Source organism: Melospiza melodia, chromosome 15 (assembly GCF_035770615.1).
Source record: "Melospiza melodia melodia isolate bMelMel2 chromosome 15, bMelMel2.pri, whole genome shotgun sequence".
Taxonomy (NCBI): domain Eukaryota; kingdom Metazoa; phylum Chordata; class Aves; order Passeriformes; family Passerellidae; genus Melospiza; species Melospiza melodia.
In genome coordinates, this window is record NC_086208.1 from 19,627,155 (window position 1) to 19,654,531 (window position 27,377).

Consider the following 27,377-nt stretch of genomic DNA (forward strand, 5'->3'; position numbering starts at 1 on the left):
GGATACCATGGATCAGAGCATGGGGAGGGCTTGGGTTTCTGCTGTGGAGCTGGGCTGGTGTCAGATTATGCCCTTTCCTGACCCAGAGATGGGGCAACTGAGATGTGGTTTAAAACTTTTATTCTATTTTCAGTCTCATGTGAAGGGTGAGACAATTCAGATGTTATAATTCACAGGATCACAATCAGCAGCCAACTATTTCCTAATTACATTTAAGTGTTTCTTGGTCTATCAGCTTTAGCCACACCATGCTGTAAATGCCTTAAAGCCAGTCATCTAAAATTACCCTTTGTGAGTCGTACCACAATGCATATCTCAAAGTTTTATTTCTCTAAAATATCTAGTTTTATTTGTTAGGCCATCCTTTGAAATAGTTTCTAGTTCTTTCAGCAATGTCTGCCCTATTCCATGGCATTTCTAAGTCAGCATTTCTTATCTCTTACGAATCCATTTCCCACAGGTTGGGCCCTGTAAACCCCAGCTGGGTTGGAGGAGGGACAGGAATTCTCCTGTTGGTGTTGTAGGAACTTTTCCCAGCTCAGCTTCCTAGGGGCCTGTGCAAGGTGGGCATGGTTTGAGGCATTGCCCCTCTGTGATGTGGAAAGAAGGTTTATCTATAAATTATGGAAGTGTAATAAACCCACCAGGTTTATTGCTGGTTTTAGGGATGGATCTGTCAAGGCCCTGAGCACTGCAAACAAAATTGTTCTTGTCCTCCTGTGCAGGAATGCGCGGGGTGGGGAAGATGTGGGGATTTTGTTTGTTTTGGGCTCTGAGCTGGCTCCAGCACGGCCCCTGCTCTCCGTGTGCTCATTCCAGCTCGCCTTTACCTTACAAATGGGAATTATTCAGCGTGGAGCAGGAGCTTCTCCCTTGCCTCGGTTATTTCTTAATCCTCTCGTGCTCTTGGCGAGCTGAGCCCGTGAGTTTATCACAAAACAAGAACAGAGTGAAGCTCTGAGAGGTTCTGCCTGTTCAGGAAGTGACTCTTAATGGTGATGGCATTAAACCCTTCAGCTGTAACTACTCATTCTGTTGAAGAAGTGTTTGTATAGCATTATAAATAGTGTTTTTCCATGTTTCAAATCTATTTGTTTCACTTTCCTTTCAGCTGTCAACACTTCAGATTGGAGCTGAAATGCCTTATTCTTTTAAGACATCTTCATTTCTTACCAAGTACCTCGTCTGTTCTCATTAGTGGCTTTCTGACAGTCTCAGAGTTGAGTGTGAAGAAGGTTCTTGGGGTATTCAGGGAAATAAAACAACTCCAGTTCCATCCAGAGGGTTTGTGGAAGGCTGAAACAAGGATTTGCAGCGAGGTTCCCAAGCTGTGGTTCAGCAGAGCAGAAATCTCGTGGCAATTTTGACTTCAGTGTGGCTGCTGCAAACCTCATTAAAGACATGAATCATCTCAGTTAGGGCTTTTAAATACCAGGAGCAGTTTCAGTGGAGGGAAAACCTCCCATGGACACCTGGGCAGTGAAGATCTCTGGCAGGTACTGAAGCTCTGAGATGATGGGAGTTTGGGCTGGTTTTGTTAAAGCCAGGGTAGCACCTTTCTAATCTTGGCACTTCAGGTTTGAGAATTAACGTGGAAAAAATCAGAGCAGTGTTTGAGACTGAGTAGTTTGCACAGTTTGAAGGAGCAGAGAGGAATGGGAGCATTTGTAGTCAAATTCAGAGATGTCAAATGCAAATTCTGGTTTGGGTCTTCATCCTTCAGTGGCTGGGAAATTGCAGAGCCCTCCCTCGTGTGCTGCATTTGCTGCTTTGGTCCCAAATCCATCCATCAAGTGTTGTCTGGAATCAGATCTTCTGGGGTTCACTACAGAATATTCAGTGTGTTTCCTGCAGAAGATTCAGGCAGCCTGGCACATCGATGGGTTTTAGGCATTGTATTTCTTTATGATTCCTTGGGAATCCAAATTTCTGAAGGGATATCATCATTCCAGCTGGACTCTCAGGCGTTCTGATGATGAGCAAGCCCCTGCCAAGCTCTGAAATGTATTTTTCAATGAAAGCCAGACCCTGAAGTTGATTTTCTGGCTCCTGCCTGCCCAGTTGATGCACACTGGTGATTACTGGTTTCACTGGTTTGGGAAGTGTTTTCCTCAGTTCCGGGAGAAGTGAGCCAGGTGACAAGTTGTACCAGTGTGATTCATTGGATCCTGTTGGGAGGCACTAAATGGCTGTGCTAATGAAGATGCTAATTAGCAGAGGGCAAAGCCCAGCTTCCCATCCAAACAGGACCCACAGCTCTGCTGGGAGCAGAGCAGAGGTGGAAGGGGAGGAAGTCTCCTTTAACCCAGGAAGGTGACAAGGCTCAAATGGGATTATGTTCCCTCTCCTTTTAGTGACATTGATCTCCTTTCTCTGAACCTGTGTGGGTCAGTTCTGCTGCATGGCAGGAGCTGAGGGAAGCTCGTGGGAGTGTGTTTGGAGTTGAGCTTGGATGTTGTCAGTGCACAGCTGCTTTTACATCCAGCTAGAGCAAGAAAAAATTCATACCATCAGAGATTCCAGCAAGTGATTAACAAATAATTAGTTACAACCTTTATTTTGCGCCGAGTCCTTTTCTCAGCTTTTTGCCCAGGGAATGGAAATGCCTTTAGAAATCTCTCACTGTAGACTTGAAAGTAAACACTGAGCATTGTAATAAATACTGAGCATTATATTAAATACTGAGCATTGTAAAAGGGGGCAGAGCAGGGGCACAGAGCCTTGAAAACTTAATGCTTAACGGGCTTCAAGCCCTTTCTGGTGTAGTGAGGATGCTGAAGTCACCTGTTAATTCTTTGTTTTTGTTTCTGGTGAGGATTCTGGAATTTACCTGTTAACCCTTTGTTTTGTTTCTTTGAAGCAAATGGTTATAAGCCTTGGGTGAGGATGCTGAAACTCACCTCTTAACCCTTTTATTTTGTTTCTGGTGAGGATACTGAAGTCACCTGTTAACCCTTTGTTTGTGAGGGTGCCGAAAGTCACCTGTTAACTCTTTGGTTTATTTCTTTGAAGCAAATGGTTATAAGCCTTGGGTGAGGGTGCTGAATTCACCTGTTAACCCTTTGTTTTGTTTCTCTGAAGCAAATGGTTCTGAGCCCTGTTGAGGGTGCTGAAAGTCACCTGTTAACCCTTTGTTTTGTTTCTGGTGAGGATTCTGGAATTCACCTGTTAACTCCTTGGTTTGTTTCTTTGAAGCAAATGGTTCTGAGCCTTGGGTGAGGGTACTGAATTCAGCTGTTAACCCTGTGTTTTGTTTCTTTGAAGCAAATGGTTCTGAGCCTTGGTGAGGGTGCTGAATTCACCTGTTAACCCTTTGGTTTGTTTCTTTGAAGCAAATGGTTCTGAGCTTTGGGTGAGGGTACTGAATTCACTTGTTAACCCTGTGGTTTGTTTGTGAGGGTGCTGAATTCACCTGTTGACCCTGTGTTTTGTCTCTTTGAAGCAAATGGTTCTGAGCCTTGGTGAGGGTACTGAATTCACTTGTTAACCCTGTGGTTTGTTTGTGAGGGTGCAGAATTCACCTGTTGACCCTGTGTTTTGTCTCTTTGAAGCAAATGGTTATGAGCCTTCGAGTGTCGGAGCTGCAGGTGCTGCTGGGCTACGCGGGCAGGAACAAGCACGGCCGCAAACACGAACTGCTGACCAAAGCCCTGCACCTGCTCAAGGCCGGCTGCAGCCCCGCCGTCCAGATGAAAATCAAAGAACTCTATAGGAGAAGGTTCCCCCAGAAAATCATGACCCCGGCAGACCTGTCCCTCCCCAGCGTGCACTCGAGCTCCATGCCGGCCGCGCTGTCGCCCTCCGCCATTCCACAGCTGGGCTACGACGGCCACCCCGCCACGTCCCCCCTGCTCCCCGTGTCGCTGCTGGGACCCAAACACGAACTGGAACTGCCCCACCTCACCTCGGCCCTGCACCCCGTGCACCCCGACATCAAGCTGCAGAAACTCCCCTTTTATGACTTGTTGGATGAGCTGATCAAACCCACCAGCCTAGGTAAGGAGAGCTCCTGCAGGCTTTGGGGGAAAATGGTCAAGTTCTGCTGCTGCTGCTGCAGCGAGGGGTTAAATATTGCATCACAGCAGTGTTTAGAGAATTGCTATTTTTGGTAACTTTTGGAACAGATTGTTCTACATGGAGAGACATCTTACCTAACACTCATTAGTTGCTTTAGCTGAGCCTCTAAATATGGTTTAAACATCCGTTATTTTAAGGGGGGGGCTTTGAGAAAAAACAAACTAAATCTTAGAAAAAAAAAAAAAAAGGGAAAAAAACCGGTCTGCTTTCAGTAGTTCTTATAAACCACAGAGTTTCATTATTAAAAAAAAAACCCAAAGTAAACAGAACTACCCCCAAATCTGTCGGGCTTCTAGAATGTTCTCAGCCGTGCTGGGAAGGAGTGCCAGGCTGGAAATTTGCTGGATCCATTACAGCCTGAGCATCTGAATTTAGGGTTCTTTTGCAGTTGTGGCTACTTTCCTTGCAGCTGATTTTTGTGTGAAGGTATAAATCACTGGTGGAGCTGCTGAGGAGAATGTGCTGCTCCCAGAGCATTATGTAATGTGTGATTTTCCAGGCTCCACTTCACAGCATGGTTACCTTCTAATACTGCTCAATATTGCCTAAATGCACCAGGCCTGGTGATTTCTGTGTGGTGGAACCTTCAGCTGGCTTGAAAGCCCAGCAAAGATTCCCTGCTGGTAGGAGGAGCAGATTGGTGAGAGGAGATCAGGGGAGAGAGGGTGGGTGAGTGAGAAAAAAAAGCCCTTTGCAGAAGAAATCCCTTGTAAACAAAGCTGAGCAGGTACTTTCCAGTGACAGTCTGGAGGGCTGGGGGATGTGGGAGGCCTGGTGTGTGACTGCTGAGCTTGTCTGTGCATTTCTGAAGGATCTGGCACACTATTTTGCTTTTTTTTTTTTTTTTTTTTTTTTTGCTTTAGCTGCTATAATGGAGGGAAAAGCAGAGAGATTTTGGTAATTTGATCTTCTGGCTCAGGTGTTCTTTGCAGAGGTGCACTGTATCTGTTTAGCTTTAATCTGAACCCTAATTGCTGAATAACCATTCCAGGCAGTGCTGGTGCTGGGAGCTAATGAGGTGCTCAGTATGTGTCTCATCACTTTTACAGCAGAAATACTTCAGGAAAAGGCTGGAATTTCCACAAGACATTCCAGTGCAGGAGTGATGGCGTGCATTTATTTATTTAGTTAGTTATTTATTCCTGGATGTGGGAAGAGCCCTTTGCTGTCAGCTCTGAGTGGGACAGAGCACCCCAAACGCAGGGATCATCATTCACCCCAAATGCAGGGATCATCATTCACCCCAAATGCAGGGATCAGCATTCACCCCAAACACAGGGATCAGCATTCACCCCAAATGCAGGGATCAGCATTCACCCCAAATGCAGGGATCAGCATTCACCCCAAATCCTGGGATCAGCATTCACCCCAAACACAGGGATCAGCATTCACCCCAAATGCAGGGATCAGCATTCACCCCAAATGCAGGGATCAGCATTCACCCCAAATCCTGGGATCATCGTTCACCCCAAATCCTGGGATCATTCACTCCCCGCCAGGTCTCAGGCCTCAGGAGCTGATGGACAATGGGATATTTCTCCCCTTTGTGGAGTGTCAGGGTAAGAAAATGGAAGTGCAATTCCAAGCAGATACCTTTGGAATCAATCCCTCTCCTTTGTGGTAACTTCAGGAATGTTTGGGGCTTGTTTTGTGTGGGATTTCTGTTTGTCTGAAGGAATCCTATTAAAAAGCCTCTGAGCTGAGAGTTTGGGGGGAGAGCTTCAGTATCCATCATAAAATTCTGGAATGGTTTGGGCTGGAGAGGACCTTAAAGCCCATGCCCACACCTTCCACTGTCCCTGGCCTTGGACACTGCAGGGATCCAGGGCAGCCACAGCTCCTCTGGGAATTCATCCCAGCCCCTCCCTAGCCTGAGCAGACTCAGATTCATTTTCTCCATTTATGCATTTTCTGATACTTTGGCAACAAAATCTGAGATGATTTGTAGAAGGTTTGCCCCAGATGGTCTGGGCACCCTTCTGTGTGCTGCCAGCAGTGTGGGTTTCCTCAAGTGTCCCACGTGTGGGTTCCCTGGTTTGTTTTCCACTGGCAGATATTACTGCAGCCACTCAGAACTTGGAATCGAGCCAGTGTTTCAGCATCTCCTGCTTGCTTTTTCCCATCAGATTACTCATGGGATAGGGATAAAGGACTTTTGAATTGACTCTGGTTCCCTCCCCCACAAGGATGAACTGATGACCCGATGTGGGGTTTGGAATGATTCTCTGCCTGCTCGGAACAGAAGGGAAAGAAAATGTGTTTGAGAGAGAGAATTTGTGTAATTCAAACTTCACACCCTCCTGAAATGATATAAAACCGGGCAAAGCACATCCCTGGGTGCTGGGATTGTTCCCATGGTTGTTCCCATGGGCAGGTGGCACAGCTGGGAAGGTTTGCTCCAGTTTCTGTCCCTTTGAGAGGTGATGGTTGGTTGAAAAAGCAATAATTTGAGCGAGCCTCGGGGCAGGGAGGGTGCCCAGCAGGGCACTTGAGCAGGCATTCTGTACCCAAATATTTCGTGTGGGTGGGTAGCACACAGCTAATGTGAGGAACAGATAAGGAAATGAAATCTGCTAACTCTTATTTGTACCGTCAGGAACAAAAGGAGGAAACAGAAATTCTTATATTTAGATAGAAATTCTTATATTTGACTGCAGCTCAGCCTGGGATTCAGAGGGATGTGCTGGGCTGGCTTCATGGAATGCAGGGATTTCTCCATCCCTGCCCTTCCCACCAGCAACCTGGGGTTCTGGGCTGGATCCCAGAATCCCTGAGGCTGGAAAAGCCCTCCAGGATCAGGGTCCAGCCTTTGATAGTCACCTTGTCCCCAGCCCAGGCCCTGAGTGCCGCGTCCAGTGCTCCTTGGCCACTGCTGGGGTGAGACAAAGAGCCATTTGTTCCTTTGCAGTGGAGCTGTTGAATTTGATCCACATTTATTAGTCACCCTCCCTGCCAAGTGCAGAGAGCATGGGGATGGGATGGGTTTGTGTCCCAGCCAGCCAGGAAAGCTCCTCGTTCTGAAATCTGTGCTTGCAGCTCTCTGCCCCTGCTTAACCACCATTTTCGGGGATTTTTAGTTTTTTAATAAGGATTTTTTGTGTTTGAAGGAAAAGCTGCCCACTCTGGCTTTGTTGGAATGTTTGCCTTATTCCTGTGCTTCTCTGTTGTTCTCCTAATAGGATCTAAGGAGGAGAATTGAGGTTGTTTGTCAAGTGAAGCTGCAGCTCTGCCTTAATTCCCCCATTTCCAGCCCCCAGAGCACAGACATTGCTAATTGGTTGTTTTTTAAGCACATTTTCTAAAAGTAACTCCTAACACACAGATAAGATCTCTTTTGTGTGCTGAAATGTGTTTGCTGTGAGTAGCAAGGCCCAGAATTTGCCAGATTATTGTGTAAGGGACATGAGATAGTTAAACAGCATCTTAAAAATGCCTCTTGTTCCAGCAAATGTCATTCCTAATTGCTGGAGCTGTGTAGTTGTTCCAAAAAACATTTTAACTGGCTTAAGGGTCTTTACTTACCTGTAAGGGAAATGAAGATGTTTTATTTTTTTTTTCCAATTGAAAGGATTAAAGAGGCTGTGAGCTCTCCTCCTGTGTAAAATCAGTCCAAATGGCACAAGGATCATCCTCCTGCAGTTTATTTGCTGTGCTTCATCTCTCAGCGATACAAACACAGCGCTGGAAGCTGGATCCGAGCCAGAGAAAGGAGAATTTTTACCTGCAGCCTCCTGGAAGGAAGAGGCACAGATCAGTCATTATCCCTCAGAGGCAGCAGAATTCCAGCTCCATCAGAGCCTCCACTGAGGCACTCTTGATGGAGGGCTCAGGTTAATTCCTTCATTTCTGTGCTCTGCTAGCAGGATTTCTGCAGGCAGCACAATTTCCCCCTCAGGGTTGACTCCCACCCTGCATTTGTGCCTTGCACTTTCCCTGGGTTTTCCTGTGAGCAATCCTGGTGCCTCAGACCCGGAGCCAGATCTTGCAGCTGAGCTGCCTAAAATCTTGAGGGTGCCTGTAGTTCAAGGTACAGCCATTAAACAATTAAACAATTCAGTGCACGAGAGAGCCGGGCTGGAACCCATGAAAGTTTTGTTTGGCAAGAATTTCTCCTTTTTCTCTATCAGCGAGCTGATCTCGTGCTCTGTGCAATTGCTATTATGGTTTATATGAAAGTCACGCTTTTACTGTCTGCTGTGTTTATTATTTTTTTGAAATGTACTTTGTGGGAGGAAGTTCAACAAAACACTAAATTCTCAACTCAGCTTTGAGTTCTCTGACTTCCGGCCCTGCAGCTTTGAACCGTGCAAGAACGGGGTGAAATATTGGCTCTGTGCTGGGGCTCAGCTGGAATTACAGCACATTTGGGGTTCTTTACTTGGGTTTGCATGTGCTGGGCCCCAGGATGAGCTTTCCACAGTTGAGAGTTTCTGCTGAGAGAGCTTTAAGCAAATGGGTAACTCCTAAAAAAAGGATTTATTCAGGTTTTCTTCAGCTGATTGCTCAATCTCCTTGTGTGTGGAGCTGAGGTCAGTGAGGTTCCAGGACAGGGATGTCCCCAGGATTCCAGGACATGGATGTCCCAAGGTTCCAGGACATGGATGTCCCAGGATTCCAGGACATGGATGTTCAAGATTCCAGGATATGGATGTCCCAAGGTTCCAGGACATGGATGTCCCAGGATTCCAGGATATGGATGTCCTAGGATTCCAGGACATGGATGTCCCAAGGTTCCAGGACATGGATGTTCAAGATTCCAGGCCCTGACAAAGTTTCCAGGCCCTGCAAAGGACTTTTTTTGGACATGGATATCCAAAGTTTCCAGGCCCTGACAGGGCATGGATATTTCCAGACATGGCTGGAATGGAACTGGGAATCACAGAAAATATAAAATATCCTGAGTTAAGACAAACAAGGGACAAAACCCATCTCCCTGGCCCAGCAATCCCATCTTGTGCCTGAGGAAAAGCTTTTCTTGTTGAGAGGAGAACTTCTCCAGAGCAGGGATGTGGCAGTGCTGGCTTTGTGCTGCTCCTTTGAGGTGGCTGACTTGGTGCTTTTAGCAATAAAAGTTAAAATATCGAAGCTGAAAGCAGCGTGGGAGTTGTGGGATGGAATTCAGGTGTCTGAAGGAATCAAGGGGCTGAATTTGAGCAAGGAGGATCCTGTGGTGTTCCTTCCCTCAGGGAAAATGCTGGGTCAGGTGAGATCCAGGGATACAGGAGAGGAGAGCTGGGATCCATCCCAGAGGTGGTTGGGAGAGTGAAGAGTTGGGAATGTTGGCATGAAATGTCCCCTGATCTTCCTGCAGGTCTTCAGGAATGCTCCACCCCATGAGTGATTTAAAGAATGAATAATCTCACATAAATGTCTGTCCAATTGCACATAACTTCCAGCTGATCTCTTCTGTCTTGTGTTTATACAACATATCAGAAAGAGTTATAAAATCCATAATATTTATGGATTAATTGTAGCCCTTGGAGTATTTCCAGGCTATTTTCATATATATCTTTAGGCACAATTTCAAATCAGCTCCTTCACATTTCTTTACTCCCTTCCTTTCCCACCCCCAGGGTGGCTCTGCCTGTTCCTCCTGAGGATTAACTGTGAGTTGGACAGAATCTAAAATGGATTTGAAGGGATGGATGCAGCAGCTGGCCAGAGCCAGGGCTCAGTTTCTCACCCGTTCCAAGGTGGGGAACGTGGCCCTGGCACTTTCCTTTCCTCAGGGTGTTTTGGGCACAGCTGTGACTGTGGGGGTGCCAGAAGGGCTCAGCAGGGCAAGAAGGGTTTGGGTGTTCACTAAAATGCCTCCCCTCAAGTGGTTTTGAAGGGTTTGGAGAGGTCAAGGATGCAGCACCCATTGTGATAATTGGAATGAAGCAGAATGGCCAAGGTGGGACAAAAAGCAGTGGGAATTTGGGATTTCTCTTGGCTCTGGAGCTCAGATCTCCTGGATGCCACAGCCTGTGTAGGGCATGGCTGAGGGGTGTCAGGCGTTGGATTGTGGGGTGCAGAGCCCTGCTTTGGCATGGGCTGGGATGGATTTAGTGATGGCTGAGAGGGTCTGGCTGCTCCCAGCCCCATCCTGCTCGCTCCAGCTGCATTTAATGCAGCAGGAAATGCAGGAGTGGGGGGTGTGGGCTGGCAGTGCTGCTGCTTGCAGAGCATGACAGAGCTGGGGGCTCAGAGGCAGGAAGCATTGATGTGTAAATAAACACTGGGTTACTGGGGAGCTCCAGAATTTGGGCTGGCTTTAAAGGCCATCCTGAGATTGATGCCTCAGGTTTGGATTTTGTATTTTTCAGGTTTAGTGGGTGGGTGTGGGCTTCACATGAGGGGATGGTGAGCTCTGTGCACAGAGCAGGGACACAAAACAATTCCTGCTCCAGCTGGGCACCAAGCACAAATGCCCCAAATCTCAGCCCAGGAGCACAAACCCCGTGGGCTGGAGAGAGAAAAACAAGCAGGGTGGGACTGCAGGGCTCAAGCTGGGATGGGACAATGAACTGCAAGGTGCAAATGGAGCAGAGCTGATCCCAGGGACAGAGCCCGTGCCCGGCCGTGCATTTTGGGGCCATTTGGGTTCATCTTGGGTGCAGCCCTGGCTGGGCTCTGGTGCTGCCCAAGGTGCATCCATGGAGGAGATGCTGTCAATAAATCCCTGCTTTGTTCTGGAACTCTGCCCAGCCTCTGCTCCAGCTCAGCCTGCCCAAGGCATCAAGATGAGCTCCTCCATCAAGGTGGGTTTTCCTCCCCCAAACCCCCTTGGATTGAGCTTCTCCACAGCTCCAGCACAGCCTTGGCTGCTGCTCCAGGGGCAGCTGGGGAATATCCAGCTGAGCAGGGGGATCCCAGGGGCTCCCCATGCCTGGGGTATCCTGGGCTTCCTGCCCTGCAGCAGGCTTTGCACTCAAACCTCTCTGAATTCTCACATTTTCAAAGGTCAGATGTTTGCTATGCCCTTATCTAGGCAGTTTTGGTCTGGTTGGGACGTGGTGGTGAAATTTTCAGCAGTGGTGTTTGATAGAGGATTGGACATAAATTGATAAAATGCCTTCTGTTGTTTAAAGGAAAAGCAAATTGAGGCACCTCACCTGTCTTGGGAGGGAAAACAAGAACTGGGGAATGTCCTGGGCTGGGAACAGACACCCCAAAATCCCCCTCGTGCATCCCTGAGAGCATTGCCCCAATGTTCCTGCAGTTGTTGGGAATGTGCCCATTCCCTGGGGAGCTGTCCCAGTCCCCCCCAGCCTTGGGGGGAAAATCCTTGTTCTGATTCCCATCCCAAACCCCAGACCAGCTTCCCTCCTGCCCCTGGGCACAGGAGGAACCTGGAAATTCCATGAGGAATTATGGAAGTCCCAGGAAATTCCACATTTCTGGTTAATATTTGGACAAATTCAGCTAATCCAGACCATTAATTAGTGAATAACCAATTGGGCATCTCTTGTTTTTCTTACAGCATGCAGCAAAAGTTTCCTCTGCTCCTCATCCTCTTCCTTACAGCTCTTTTTACCTTAGGAAATAAACACAATTATTGGGAATCATTGGGAATGGGCCCATGCAATGACATCTTAGGTAATTCTTGTGTAAAGTGCAGTTTAATTTTAGTGCAAGCCTTTCTTTAACACATTCCCTTCAGTATTTAATAATTGGTGATGCTGGTGGGAAGATGAACCTCAGTTCATTGGTGCTTAGGAAGCATCACCATCCCAACTCCATGATCCCAAAAAATCCCTGAAGGATTTGAAGGTGTCTGTGCCTGAGTGGAAATTCAGAGTGGCTTTTTCTCAAGACAGCAAGAGGTATTTTACTGCAGAAAGATTGTGTGGCTATTTTTAGCCCTGGGTACTGGTGAGGTGGAACAGAATATTTTTAGAGCTGTAGAAAATGCAGCCACTCAAGCTGGGTTCTTTTTTTCACACTGGTGCTGGAGGGGTTTTCCAAAATAAAGAGCAGAATTAGTAGAAAATGGCTTTTCTGTACCGTTTTTATTTATTAAACAAGTGATCTGTGGATATACATATATATTTTATATATACAGCGGCTATTTATATTTATATTTATATTTATATTTATATTTATATTTATATTTATATTTATATTTATATTTATATTTATATTTATATTTATATTCCTGTACAATTTTAAGTGGTTTGACCCTGTGAATACCATGCATTAAAACAGTTTTCCCTCAAATTTTGGAAACTTTTTACCTCAGTGAAGTGTTTTAAGGAAATCCACAACCAGCAAGGTATAATTTTGTCCCTCAGTTAATCTGTACCAATCCTGGATCATTCCTGGAGTGAGGTAAGCCTGGAATAATTCAGGAAATGTTGGTGAAATTAGGAAAAGAAAAGTTTGGGAGGCGAAACTCTGTAACTTTTGAGGCATTTTGACTTTTCCAAAGTCTGTTGCATTCACAGTACAAAAGAAAATGTTTTGATATTTAATAAATCATAGTTCTGGAAAAGAGACAACGAACCCAACCCCCCAGAAACATTCCTGGCATCTTTCTGAAGAATGTCCATATTAACTCTGTTGTCCTGGCTTGATTCCAGCGTTATTGGATTATAAATTCTATTTCCATCCTCTTGGTTTTCAATTGCAGATCTATTTTTACCTTTCTTTTGTTAAATAATAATCGTTGTTTGCAGGGCACAGTTGTGTTTGTGGCCATCAGAATGATTTTTTTTTTTTTTTGGTCTAAAACTGTATTTTTCTAGTTTAGTCATCCTCCAGAACTTCTAAAAGTAAATTATGTGCCAGGATCTGTTTGGTGTTTTAAACACAGCAGATACACCAGATGAATTAACAGAAATCTGTCAGCTTTTCTGCACCCTGAAATTCCAAATTCCCAATGTTCCTGCCTTGGAGAGTCTCAGATCTTTGGGAATAGAGGAGTTGGAGGCAGAGATAACCACAGAAATTTGGTTTTTAGGGGAACAGCTGCTCAGTGTTTAATGTGGTTTGGTGGGATCTTCACGCATCGTTTGTGGGGTAAGCAGATCTGGAACGGGCTGGATGTGGGCATAGAAAGATGATAAGGGAGAAGATTAGAGAAAACCACACAGAAAAATCAGATTTTGTCTCTTTTTTAGAGGCAGCTGCACATGCAAGGGGCAGAGCAGGATCCTGGGAGTAGCTGAGGAGCCTGACCATAACTCAGTTGTGGTTTCAGGGAGCTCCTTGCCGCCTCCCTGTGCCTGCTCTGCTCCGTCTGGCAGGAGTTTGGAAATATTTTGATTGCCTTTTGAAGCATCTCTGCCTAATTACCAGCTTTTCTTTCCCTTGCCTCGTTGCAATCTGGCCGTGCTCCCCTGGCAATCACAGCGAGGGCTGGGCAGAGGGGAGGCAGGGCTGCTCTCTGGGACCAGGATCCAGCAGGGATCCAGCAGGGATCAGGGTGTGCTCACAGGCACTGGGACACAGGCAGTGAGCACAGAATTCCAGGAGAGTTTGGGTTGGAAGGGAGCTGAAATCCCATCCCATGGATCCCATCCTATGGATCCCATCCCATCTCATGGATCCCATCCCATCCCATGGATCCCAACCTATGGATCCCATCCCATCTCATGGATCCCATCCCATCCCATCTCATCCCATCTCATCCCATGGATCTCATCCCATCCCATGGATCCCATTCCATCCCATTGATCCCATCCTATGGATCCCATGGATCCCATCCCATCTCATCCCATGGATCTCATCCCATGGATCCCATCCCATCCTGTGGATCCCATGGATTCTGTCCCATTTCATGGATCCCATGGATCCTACCCTTATCCCATCCCCATCCCATGGATCCCATCCCGTCTCATCCCATGGATCCCATCCCATCTCATCCCATGGATCCCATCCCGTCTCATCCCATGGATCTTACCCCATGGATCCCATCCCCATCCCATGGATCCCATCCCATCCCGTCTCATCCCATGGATCCCATCCCGTCTCATCCCATGGAACCCATCCCATCTCATCCCATGGATCCCATCCCATCTCATCCCATGGATCTCATCCCGTCTCATCCCATGGATCTTACCCCATGGATCCCATCCCATCCCATGGATCCCATCCCCACACCTTCCACTAAGCCTTCTCTTGTGTTCCAAGCCTTGTTCCATTCCAGGGATCCAGGGAGCTTCTCTGGGAATTCCATCCCATCCCCTCCCCACAGTCCCAGGGAGGAATTCCTTCCCAAATCCCACCTAACCCCATTTCCTGGCCAGTTTAACCCATCCCCTGTCCTGTCACTCCCTTTCCAAGTCTCCTCTTTGAGGCTGCAGCAGTAACTGCACAAACACACTGAAAACACAAAAAAATCCCACAAATCTCAAGAAAAAACGTCAGAGGCCTTTTTGAATTCGGGTTTTGGTTCAAGCAGAGGCTTTCTGAGGTTTGCTGTCCTGGCACAGCTCCTGAGGAGAGCTGGAGTAGGGAAAGCTCCCATGGCAGCACTCAGGACTGTCCTTCCCCATTTTCTCCCAAATAAAAGTATAAATGCTTTAATCTGATTAATATAACAGTTGGATGTTAGGAAATATTTCTTTCCTGGGAGAGTGGATAAGTATTGATACAGCTTTCCCACGGAAGTGTGGAATCACCATCCCTGGAAGGGCTCAAAATCCAATTTTGATTTAATTGCCAAAGTGCTGTTCAGTCAGGAGTTGACCCTCATGAGCTTTGAGGTCTTTCCCAACCTTAATAACTCAGTGATTCTGTGAATATGGAAGTTCAAACCCCACTTTTCATATCACTGTTTAGTAAAAATAAATCTGTTACCAACATGAGCAGAGGAAAAAGGATTGAATTTCAGAACCTTTGGTCCAAACTTTGTTTTCCTCCTGCACACAAATTCACTTCCTCCCTTTTGCCCATTTCCCTGATGGATTCCCTAAATTAGAGCTACTGCAAAAAGGTGGGAAAGGGAGAACTTGGGAAATCCAAGGAATTTTGGGAGCTGCTGGTTGGCTTCTCTGGATAATTGAGCTTTAAATGAAGGTGGCATCAGTTAAATAGTCAGCAGTTTTTAATTAGTGAAGTGCTGCAGTTCACACCAAAGGTTCCCAAAAACCTTCCTGAACTTTTCTAATGAAGCCAAAATTGACAATTTCCAGGCTAAAGCAAATAATACCTGGGAGAAAAACCAACCCAGCAGAAAAAGCCATGAAAAAGCCGGAAATAACAACTGGAATTCCCTCCTTTCTCTGCAGTGCATGAGCTTGGCTAATTCAGCTTTTGTTAATTAGAGTTTGTAATTGTGATCTTGCCATTTATAGCTAAAAATAGGTGTCAAATTCTATGGAGGAGCAAATGTGAAAGCAGATTTTCATTGTTAATTGTATACATTGTGTCTGTTTCCTGCAGACATTGGATGCAGGAAATGTATGCATTTCAGAATCTGAGTTATTTATAAAACTTAATTCTTTCTCAAAGATTCCCAACAGCAGCTTCATGTCCCTGTTCCTGCTCATGCACAGCAGCAAATCATGGGATCAGTGAAGGATTTTGGAGCAGTGTGATGCAGGAAAGATAAAAAATGGAATTTTGGGAGGTTCCTGCTGTAATATTTACACTCAGTGTCTTTGCTATTGTTGGTTCCAGCCCACCACACGCTGCTTGGAACAAAATCTCAATTCTCACCCTGAAATACTCACTCAGCTGTCACTCAGGGATGAGTCAAGAATGCATTATAGTAAACCAAAAAATGGGAAATCTATCCAGTGTTTAGTGCACAGATAATTATATTGATGTATTCACAATAATTGTATTATATAATATTTATTCAGAACTTACAAATTTATTCAGAACTTACAAAATTATGAAGAATAACGGGATTGAAGTGCAACTTACAGGCAGCTTTTCATTCACTGTGTGTTGGTGAGTGTGTGGAATCTTTCTCTGGGGAGATGATGCTTTCTTTCAGTTTATGATTTAAAAAACCTTTTTCATTGCTGCAGTGGCCCTGTGAAAGGCTGTGTTTTAGCTAAAACCACTGTTTTAGGGATATTTAACATTGGTTTCCAGCAGCAGCATTTTACTCTTGAGCACTGTTTGGTTCTGGAGTGGCACAGAGTGGGAAGGCTTTAAAATCAGATTTTATGGCTGCAGATCTCATGAGTTCTTGGCTTATTCTGGATATATTTGGTGCATTGAAGTCCAAAAAGCATCAGACTGAAATGTGAGATGTCCCACGTGTTGTGTTCAGCCCCTCTGTGAACTTTGACAGGCTGAGCCTGATCTGGCGCATGGAGGGAAATAAAAAAGAGATTGATGAGAAATCCTCAGATGTATTTTTATTTCATATCAGAGCACGTTTGACATGAAATTACAGCGATAAAAAGCCTTGATTTGCCTCAGCTCTGCTGTTATCTCCAGCCCCATTTTAATGTACACTTTATAGGCACATAAAGTTTGTTCATTGTATTTTTATTTACAGGAGGCTTCCAATGGCAACTTCCTCAAAAGCTCTTCAGAGCCAGATGTATCTGATGCTGCTGGAGTTTAAAAAAAGTGTGTTCTGACTCGATGTAATTATTCCCTGCTTGTCCTGGCTGCTTTTTGATGCTCTCTGCTCTCTTGCAGCCTCAGATAACAGCCAGAGGTTTCGAGAAACCTGCTTTGCCTTCGCGCTGACGCCGCAGCAAGTGCAGCAGATCAGCAGCTCCATGTGAGTGAGCTCCAGCAGCCCTGAAATCCAAATAACCCTCCCCAAACCCACCCAGCCTTCCATAGCCCTGCTGGGAATGGCAGGGGAAAAGTCCTCTGGGGAATTGGTTTGTCTTGTTGTGTGGGGAGCAGAGAATTCAGCCCCACCACTGACTTTGGGCTGGGTGTCTCTGGTGTTAAGCTCCCTGCAAATCCAGAATTCTGCTCCCTGCAGCTCTTCCTTGCCACCAGTTTGTTGATTCATTACAAAGTTGTGACTTTATGGTCACCCATCAGAATTTTTTTTTTCTAATATACAAAAAAAACCCCAAAAAAAAGCCAAAACCCCCCCCCCCCCCCACAAAAACAACCCATAAAACACATAACCCCCAAAACAGCAAAAAACAAACAAGAACCCAAAACAAACAACCCCCCAAAAAAACAGCAAAAAAAACCCCCAGCAAACAAACAAACCAAACAACAAAAAACCAACCCCCCCCAAAAAACAACTAAAAAAAAAGCCCCAAACAAAAACCCTAAAAAATAAAAGCCCCCAAAAACAACTAAAAACCTCAAACAAAAACCCCACAAAAATAGAGTTCAGACACAAATTTCTTTATTTACCTGAAAAAATAAAACCTCTTCATTTTAACCTCTCTTGAGAGTGGTGGTTTGAGCAGGAGCAGCAAAGTCTGCTGTGCATTATACATACCTGGAAGTGTGAATTTTCCATTTTTTATGTAAAAATGAAGTTTTTTCCATAAATTGAACTTCCAGCAAACTCCTGAGGAATCTGTATTGCAATGCTGAGGAATCTTGTGAACAGCAGGATATTTTAATCCATTTTCTCTTGTTTTCAGGGATATTTCTGGGACCAAATGTGACTTCACAGTACAGGTCCAGCTAAGGTAGGGGTTTTGTTGCCTGTTGGTTTTTAGGCTTTATCAGCAGGTCCTGCCCAGCAGGTTGGGAATACTTGGATGGAAAAGAGTTGATTTCCCTCATCCTGGCTGATTTTCTTGCCAGTGAATCCTTCCTGTAATTCCACCTTGGTCATTCCATGTCCTGGGGCTGGAAAATCCATGAGCAGGGAGGGTTGTTTTTCTTAGCATGGGCATTCCAAGATCTGCTTCTTTAGGCACTTTGGGCGTCACCAGCCTGGTGAATTTGGGGGTTTTTAATAATCATAAATGGATAAAATCCTCTGTCTCAGCCTGGTGGGGTGGGATGGACCAAGGGTGAGGAGAGAATGAACAAACCCCTCTTGGATGGTCCATGGGCAGGGATGGGGCAGGTCCCTGGAAGGAACCCAGGGCAGCTGAGAGGTTCTGCTGCTCCTTGGAATGCTCATTGTCCTGCTGGCAGCAGGAAGGGTGAGTCCTGCTGGGATCCAGCAGCAAAAACACCTCTTTGAACTGGAAAGAAAGAAATCCAACAGCAGCAACTGCCTGGAACTGCAGGTGGGGCAGGGGAAATGTCATCTGTGACACCTTGGTCTTGTGTGGAGAGGTCAGGCTGGAGAAGAGGCAGAGAAGGAATTGGGGGTGGGATGAGTCAGGCTGAGGAATTCAAGGAATCTCAGAGGAACCTCCAGGTTGCTGAAGCTCTGTGATTTTGGGGGGCTTTCCTGCTCTGTGACTTCGTTGCAGGGCTGTGTTGAGGAAGATCTGTCATGATTTCAGAGCTCAGTGGAAAAAACAGTTCCTTCTGGGGAGAGATGATCTTTAAATCACTGTAAAAGTGAAAGATGATGGCAGCTCTTTGCTTTTTAGGTTTTGTTTATCAGAAACCAGTTGTCCACAAGAAGATCACTTCCCACCCAATCTGTGTGTGAAAGTCAATGGGAAACCATGCAGCCTTCCAGTAAGTAAAATCTCCTTTTAGTACTCATTTTGGGATGCATTATTAGGAGTTACCTGCCTGAAAATTTATCACAATCTTTGTTTTCACATTCTGGAGCATTGGAATGAACAGAAAAGATGGAGTAATTTGTTTTAGCCAGTAGATGCAGAAGTTCATATGGAAGTTAAAAACTCCTTTTCAAAATCATAAATTTAGTAATACTAAAATGAGCAGAGAAAAAAGGATTGAATTTTAGAAACTCTGGTCCAAAGTTCAGGGGTTTCTGTTTAGTTTTGCTGGGACAGGAGAGGTGGCAAAGTTCCCTTTAGTTTTCTGTGGGCAGGGTTAGGATTTTGAATTTCCGTCAGGAGAAAGAGCTTCTAAAATGCTCCATATTTTATTGTCTTATTCTTCTCTCTTTGAATTAAACACAGAGCCTGGTCCAGGTGCATTGGGAGGGACAGGAGGCAAAAACCCTGTGGGATTCTTTTTTCTGAGAGCTAAAATTTTGCTTTTCAGGGCTACCTGCCACCAACCAAAAACGGTGTTGAACCAAAGCGCCCCAGCCGACCAATCAACATTACCTCACTCGTCCGCCTGTCCACCACGGTCCCCAACACCATTGTCGTGTCCTGGACTGCAGAGATTGGCAGGGTGAGTGCCTCTGGGGTCTCTCCTGTCTGCCTGAGAGATAATTCTGGGCAGAAAATCCTTCCTGGGCTGGCCACGGGTGTCCTTGTCTGTGACGGTGTTCACAGGGGTCCAAGGATGGGGGAAGAGATGAGGATCTGACTCCATGTTTCAGAAGGCTGATTTATTATTTTATGGTATATATTATATTAAAACTATGCTAAAAGAATAGATTTCATCAGAAACCTAGCTAAGAATAGGAGAAGAAGGAATGATAACAGCAGCTTGTGTCTCGGACAGAGAGTCCGAGCCAGCTGACTGTAATTGGCCATTAATTAGAAACAACCACCTGAGACTAATCACAGATGCACCTGTTGCATCCTCAGCAGCAGATAACCATTGTTTACATTTTATTTCTGAAGCTTATCAGGAGAAAAGATCCTAAAGAAAGGATTTTTCAGAAAATATCATAGCTACACTTGCCCAGCTGGAATTCTATGCTGCTGGGATGTGCTCCCTCAGATCCCTCCCTCACCTTGGGGTGGGATCTTTCCCTCCTCATCTTTGTGACTCAGGGAGAGCCAGATAAAGAGATCAAGGCATCCTCTAAGCCTTTTGTTTGTTGATTTGGCCAAACTTCAGACGTTGAAGCTCTTCCTGATTGCGGGACTTGACAAAGCTTGGCTTGGACTTGCAAGGAGCGGGTGCCATCAAGCCCAGAGTGGCCTTTGGGGCTGTGAGTGTGAACACAGTACAGCCCAGCTAATTCCATTGAACTTTTTTGCATTTCTCCCAGCTACTCTCCTTATCCTTTACATTTAAAACCTCATTTTTAATCATTTTTGTGTCTGTGGGGAGGAGGTTACAACCAGTGTCAGAAAATCGCTGATGTTCCACCGGGCTAATGAAATCTGGAACATGCTGCAAAAAGTGACTCCAGTAAATCAGCCATGAATTACTGAGCTGCTTTCAGTGCTGGCACCAAAGCTGCTGGGTGGGCATTCCAGAGGCACCGTGTGCTGCTGCCACTGCCCCCATCCTGTTTTTAGAAGTGCCCAGAATTGTCCTGAGGTGAAACTTTGGCCAAGAATTTGTCAGCGTGCAAAGCCCAGCGTGGAAAAATGCTTACACTCCAGTCAGGGACAATGGGCAGCTCTGAAACACCAGGGTGGGATTTCGGGCTGGATTTCTTGTGGAGCAGAAAACAATCTCCATTCAGATGATGGCTGAGTGATTCTGGTCCAAAAAATCCTCTTTTATCTAATGAGATATCTAATGCAGGTATCAGAAGGAAGCAGTTCCACATCAGCCTGCTTGGGTTTGCATGCTGAGCTGCAGGTGGGTGGGTCCCAGATGCTGCTCTGAGGGATTCACAATTCAGGATTTAGGGACAAGAAGTGCCCCAAGTTTGAGTCAATCCCTTGGGAACTGGCTGGTTCTCAGGTTTCACGGATTAATCAGTTATAAAGAACATTTTGGGGAACTTCTGGCATAAATAAGCACTAGATCCAGAGGTGTAGGACAGGGTTGGAGCAGCCTGGGACAGGGAAGGTGTTCCTGCCCATGGCAGGGGTGGAATGGGATGGGATTTAAGATCCTTTCCAACCCAAACTGTCCTGGAATTCCATAAAAAACAGTACTTCCTATACGGAGTCCTTAAGACACAATCCTTCATAAATTGATTCTTTAAGACACAACCCTTCCTAATTTGATTCTTTAACACAATCCTTCATAAATTGATTCTTTAAGACACAACCTTTCCTAATTTGATTCTTTGAGACTTTGACAGTGAAATGTGAAGAATTATTTTATATTTGGCTGTGTAGCACAAAATCTGAGTTCCCCTCTCCCCTTTCCCTCAAGAGTCAGTTCTGGTCCCAACTGTGCTCCCTACCTTTGCTGGAGCCCTCAGTGTGATTTTTACACAATCTGTTTCAAGAGCCTTCTGTACAAGATGCCTTGGGCAAGTTCCTGCCTTTGTAGATTCAAGCTGTCGGTAAATAATTTCACAACGTTAATTAGCATTTTTCTAACTCCTCTCCTAATTGAGGCATTAAACAAACAAGTTAAGGCAGTAGTGGTTTTTAACGATGTGAGAAGCGTTCATTGTGAGAATAAAATATTTAAAATGTGGTGTTTCTGATGCTGCTCCAATTGGTGTGATTTTGTGGTGAGATATATCACTGAGAGCCTGCCTTCAGATCCTAAATAAAGGATGGGGGATGTCACAATTGCATGGATTTTTTTAAAGTGGAAACGTGTGGCACTTGCTGAGGGAAGCCTTTTATTTTTCAATTTAAATTGTATGAATGCAGCTCCAGGTTTAGCCAATGTTCAAATCAAAAAATAATTGATGTACCCTAATGTGAGAACACGGATTTGGTCCTTTCCGTTCTGGGGGATGAGAGGTGTTGCTGCTGAGTCACATTTTTAGAAAGACATTTATAACCTGATTTTTCTGGAGATTATAAGAAAAACGAGAGCTTCAGAAATCCCAGGAATTTGGGCTCCATGGCAGGAGGAGTTCATTCCATGAGGGAAGGTTCACCTGAGTTGGGTTCTGCCTCTGAGCTGCTTTGGTGATGAAATTCACATTTCAGAGACAATTGAGTGCAGGAAGAGAAGAATAAGATGGCCAGTGCTTCCAGATATTGCAGGTGATGCATCTTGGGAAGAGGCATCGCTGCTCCCTTTCCTATTTTGTTTTAAAAACAGAATAGGCTTTTATTAAAAAAAAATAAAAACTTCTGATCATATTTGACCTGACAGCTTTCCTTAAATGCACTGACACCAGTGCAGTGCTGAACACTATCCATGTAAAAATTAAATATACTGACACAATTGCAGTGCTGAATATTGTCCATATAAAATTAAACCACTGACACAAGTGCAATACTGAATATTATCAATATAAAATTGAAGTAGCTCTCCTCCACAGTGCTCTGCCATCCCATAACAAAATGTTACGTGTTGCAGACAGGGTTTTCCTGGATGTTTTTGGGGTTTTCCCTGATGCTTTTGGGTTTTCTCTGATATTTTGTGGGATTTTCCAGAACTATTCCATGGCAGTGTGCCTGGTGAAGCAGCTCTTCTGAGCAGTGCCCTGCAATCCCATAACAAACTGTTATGTACTGCAGACAGGGATTTTCCCTGGTGTTTTTGGTATTTTCTATGATGTTTTAGGGTTTTCTCTGATGTTTTGTGGTGTTCTCCAGAACTATTCCATGGCAGTGTACCTGGTGAAGCAGCTCTCCTCCATGCAATCCCATAACAAACTGTTATGTACTGCAGACAGGAGTTTCTCTGTTTTGGGGGTTTTCCCTGATGTTTTGGGTTTTCCCTGATGATTTGTGGTGTTTTCCAGAACTATTCCATGGCAGTGTACCTGGTGAAGCAGCTTTCCTCCATGATGCCCTGAAATCCCATAACAAACTGTTATTTGCTGCAGACAGGATTGTCCCTGATGTTTTTGCTATTTTCTCTGATGTTTTTGGGTTTTCCCTGATGATTTGTGGTGTTTTCCAGAACTATTCCATGGCAGTGTACCTGGTGAAGCAGCTCTCCTCCACGGTGCTCCTGCAGCGGTTGCGGGCCAAGGGAATCCGGAACCCGGATCACTCCAGAGCACTGAGTATGTGTCTGCTGGCCTTCTGTAAAAAAATGAAAAAAAAAATCACTTTTGTGAGGGGAGATGTGGAATTAGGACTGTGCTAACCAAGCTTTGGACTTCCTACAGCCCTCTGGGCTTTGGGAATGTGATAGTGGTGTTCTTTGTGTTCAGCTCCAATTCAAAGACTCGGAGCCTTTGTTTGCACTAGGAGCCAGTCCAGGAACCCTGTTGACACTGTGAGGGGAAAAATGCAAGAGAATCTCTTTCAGCTCAGCCATCCTGGCTTTGTTTGTGCAGAATGGCACAACTGTGCTCTGCAGTCAAGTGGGCATTCAGTACCTCGGGAGGAGGAATTGGTGGAAGTTTGTGACATAAAATCAGCACAAACTGCTGCGGGTTTGGTTTTCAGGGAGAGGGGGAAAATCCAAGCCCCTGATGGTGGTGTTACTCTTTAATTAATGCTCACATCAGGTTTTGTACTCTCTCCAGAGGGGAAAAATGAGTGCAGCAGTAAAAAATGGTGCAGAATGGTATAAATGTGTTTTACAGTGAAGGGGGCTGAAGGCCTCGCCCTGGGCCTGGGCCTGGGCAGGAGCAGCTCCACCGAGCATTTTGTGTTCCCAAAGTTGTGGGGTGAGCCTGGAAAAGTGCCCAGCACAGAGCCCATCCTCACTCCAGAATGAATTTGCTGCCTTTCTGGCTCCTCTGACAAGAAATTGGTGGAAATTTGTGGCATAAAAACAGTAAAAACTGCTGTGGGTTTGGTGTTTGGGAAGAGGGGGAAACACCTGATCCATATAAAATTACTCTTTAATTAATGCACACATCAGGTGTTGTACCTTCTCCAGAGGGGAAGATGTGAGTCCAGCACTAAATGATAATGCTGGGCATTAATTTGTCCTAATGCAGTTTGATGATTTATGCACAAAATGCACAAAAATCTACAAAGTTCCAGGTGGCAGCTGCTCTGCAGGGTGAGGATGAAGGTGTAGGTCCAGTCCTTAGCACAGGAATAAAATTACTCTGAGTTGTTCATTTTACCAATGGCTGCTCATGAAACAGGCCTTGTAAATAAAAATAGAAGATGAAAAGCTCCAGGAATTAAAGACTTCAGTGTTTCACTGCAGTTATTTAAATCTCAGATTTTGTCAGGGTGCTGCTGACTGCCTATTGCTCAATTTGCTTTTCAGTTTGAAATCACTTGATGAGGATTTTGGGGGTTATAGTGGTGCCTGTCCATGTGAGAGTTGTTAACAAGTTTAACTTGAAGTTGGAAATGAAATTAATGTGATATTAAATATTAAATAATGGTCAGGTACAAAGTTGCATGCAAAGGAATGAAGACATTTCTGGGTAAACACATTTTTAGGGGTCTTGAATTCAAAGTTTACTCTGCCATTTCAGATTTATTTTATTTCTTTATCATCCAATTCATGTTTGAATTAACCTAAAATAAACCTTTTCTTCTTTCAAATACCAGTTAAAGAAAAGCTAACTGCTGATCCAGACAGTGAAATAGCAACAACCAGCCTAAGAGTGTCTCTGCTTTGTCCAGTAAGTTGATTTTTTATTCCCTCAAAAGTGATTCTGATGGAAATGTGGCTGTTGTGGTGGAAATTACCTCATGTTTACCTGGTGTAACTTTGTGGGGACAGAAAGCAGCTGAAGATATCTCTGTGATGAAAAGCTTCTGAAATGCCCCTGGGAAAATGAATATTCCATTAGCTTGGAAATGTTACTCAAAATATATGTAAGCAGACATGTAATGTGTCACTGCATCCTCTGAGAGTGCAGCTTGGGCTTGGATTGATAAAAACTCTCTCCAAAAGGGGGAAAAGGGGGGAATCTGATGTTCAAAGCAGCCAAAGGAGGCAGCACCTCCCAGAATTGTGCAGATGCACACTTGGGTTTAATAATCTGAATTTAAAGCCAAAGCAGTGTCCTGGAATTGTTCAAACAAAATGTTTAATTTTAATTTTAATTTTGGTTTTAATATTAAATTTTAATTTTAATTTTACTTTTTAATTTTGCCCTCCAAGCTGCTCAGATCTTCCTTGGAATTTGGCATCCAGGATCCAGAGGAGCTGCCCTGAGCCTGGACTTCAGAGCACACTCAAATTCTTGTTCATTTTTCCCCCTGAAAGCACAAAAAAATAAATCCCCAGGCCCTGCAGCAGGACCAAATATTTAACTGGAGAAAAGTTCCAAATCCAGGGGTGTGCTGGAGGTTCTGCAGCTTTGTTTACAAATCCTGAACTCCTGTTTTGTAACAGGGAAATAGAAATGTTTTGTGTGCTCGTAAAAGAAATTAATGCAGTGTTTTTTTGGCTGCCAGCAGGCAGGAGTCAGTCCCAGTGATGGAATGCAGCTTTTCCACACTTGGGATGCATCCCTGCTTCTTTTGGTTTTTTGTGGCAGAGCTGATCCAGGAGGTTCAGTGCCAAAAATGGGAAAAAAGCACCAACCTGGGAACCCTGAGCGTGGTTAAATCCCATCACAGACAGAGGTTTTTTACCAAAACCCTGGAAAAAAAAATCTTCCTGTTTTTTAAATCTGTTTTCTTTTTGCTTAGGGACATTGCAGGTAGAAGTTTTCTACCAAAACCTTGGGAAAAATCTTCGTAGTTTTTAAATTTTGGGGTTTTTTTTTCTCTCAGGGACATCACAGGCAGAGATTTTCTGCTAAAATGTTGGGAAAATCTTCTTGGTTTTTAATCTGCTTTTTTCCTCTCAGGAGATGGGGTTTTGTTGTCCTTCCTGTCTTTCACCTTCCTTATTTTGCTTTTGAAGCATCCAGGTTTTCCCTCTGATGCTCCTGAGCTGTGCCCAAAAATGAAATGAGCCATTGCCCCAGCAGCTGGGAGATGAGAATGCCTGACACACACAGAGCAGGGGGGAGTTGTTTTTGGGATGGGAATAATGGGGGTTTTGGGATGGGAATTATGTGGGTTTTGGGATGGGAATTATGTGCTTGGTCATGGACTTGGGGGGAGGAGGTGCCAAACACCTGGCACCAGAGCATCTCCTGTGGGAATTCTGAGCCCCCAGGGAATTCTGTGTCACCTCCCATCACTGGGGACAGGGTGACAGTGACTGAGAGCCAGGGGGAAGGAAAATAAATGAGATTTCAGTTCAAGGAGTAAAAACAAGTCCTCACCATCAGGCTGGAGGAAGTGGTGGCCTGTGAGAAGAGCCTTTGTCTGTGCTGTGGGTTTGGGTTTGGGGATATTCTGGTGCCATCCTGTGGCATCCTCCTTGTACTGCTCAGCATCAGCTGGATTGAGCCACATCCCAAAAATCCCATTCCCAGCCAGAGCTGCTCAGGTGCAGCCTTGTGGGTGTTTTACTCCAATGAACACAACTTCACACTCCTCAGTGGGAACAAATCTCCTGATTTAGAAGGTTCAGGTTTAGATTTTGTATTTTTCAGGTTCTGTGCTGCTTTAGTGTATGGATCTGGGCTTCACACGAGGGGATGGTGAGCTCTGTGCACAGAGCAGGGACACAAAACAATTCCTGCTCCAGCTGGGCACCAAGCACAAATGCCCCAAATCTCAGCCCAGGAGCACAAACCCCGTGGGCTGGAGAGAGAAAAACAAGCAGGGTGGGACTGCCTGGGCTCAAGCTGGGATGGGACAATGAACTGCAAGGTGCAAATGGAGCAGAGCTGATCCCAGGGACAGAGCCCGTGCCCGGCCGTGCATTTTGGGGCCATTTTGGTTCACCTTGGGTGCAGCCCTGGCTGGGCTCTGGTGCTGCCCAAGGTGGATCCATGGAGGAGATGCTGTCAATAAATCCCTGCTTTGTTCTGGAACTCTGCCCAGCCTCTGCTCCAGCTCAGCCCAAGGCATCACTGCATAAATTCTTGTTCTGTTAGATTTTCGTGTGGTGAAAATCCCATTCAGACCTTGCTGCTCTCACCTTTGGTGTGGTCAGTCCAGGCCCCTCCAATGCTTAAAACAAGAGAAGTGATTCCAATAAACAAAAATACATATTATAGTAGAGCCATGTAACACAAAGTAGTCAATAAACAACAAAGTTCAAAGAGTTTCTTTTTAGTTGTACCAGGAGGAAGAAATGTGGGAAATAGTAAAGGTAAGATTTTCAGAAAGCTGTAAAAACAGGCCTTAGAAATAGAGCAGAGAAAAAAGAACTAACTGAAGCTGCAAAATCTGAAAGTAGAAAATTTACAATAGTATAGCAACCAAGAACATTTGAGCAACTGCTGGGGTTTTATGAGGAGATTTTTATTTCAGATTAAAGTGAAATTCCTTTCTCTGTCTGCTTTCCTTTCAGTGTAATGATGCTTTCATGATAATGAAGGATAATTCTGGTTTTGGTCCATATAATACATGGAATAATATATAATAATTCTGGTTTTGATCCATCCAGGCCACTGCTATTTACAGGTGCTCAGTGCATTTTGTTACAGGAATATGGCAGGATGTATTCTTCAGCTTCCTGGGTCAAATAAAACTCAAAACATGATTTTTATTCACTTTTATGCCCTTTTAAACATACAGGAAGGAGGGAACAGTGCATGTGACCAAACTCAGATTTCTGAGAGT

At 45.0% G+C, this 27,377-nt stretch overlaps 1 protein-coding gene across 1 annotated transcript in view; it reads left to right on the top strand.

Annotated features, from left to right (window-relative positions):
• PIAS1 (protein inhibitor of activated STAT 1) overlaps positions 1 to 27,377 on the top strand; it is a 51,508-nt gene that overhangs the window by 18,197 nt on the left and 5,934 nt on the right. The window contains exons 2-8 of the mRNA XM_063170012.1: positions 3,552 to 3,996; positions 16,666 to 16,750; positions 17,589 to 17,636; positions 18,501 to 18,591; positions 19,090 to 19,224; positions 22,726 to 22,831; positions 24,291 to 24,364. Coding sequence (XP_063026082.1) covers positions 3,552 to 3,996; positions 16,666 to 16,750; positions 17,589 to 17,636; positions 18,501 to 18,591; positions 19,090 to 19,224; positions 22,726 to 22,831; positions 24,291 to 24,364 — 984 coding nt within the window. The remainder of the gene's footprint in view (positions 1 to 3,551; positions 3,997 to 16,665; positions 16,751 to 17,588; positions 17,637 to 18,500; positions 18,592 to 19,089; positions 19,225 to 22,725; positions 22,832 to 24,290; positions 24,365 to 27,377) is intronic.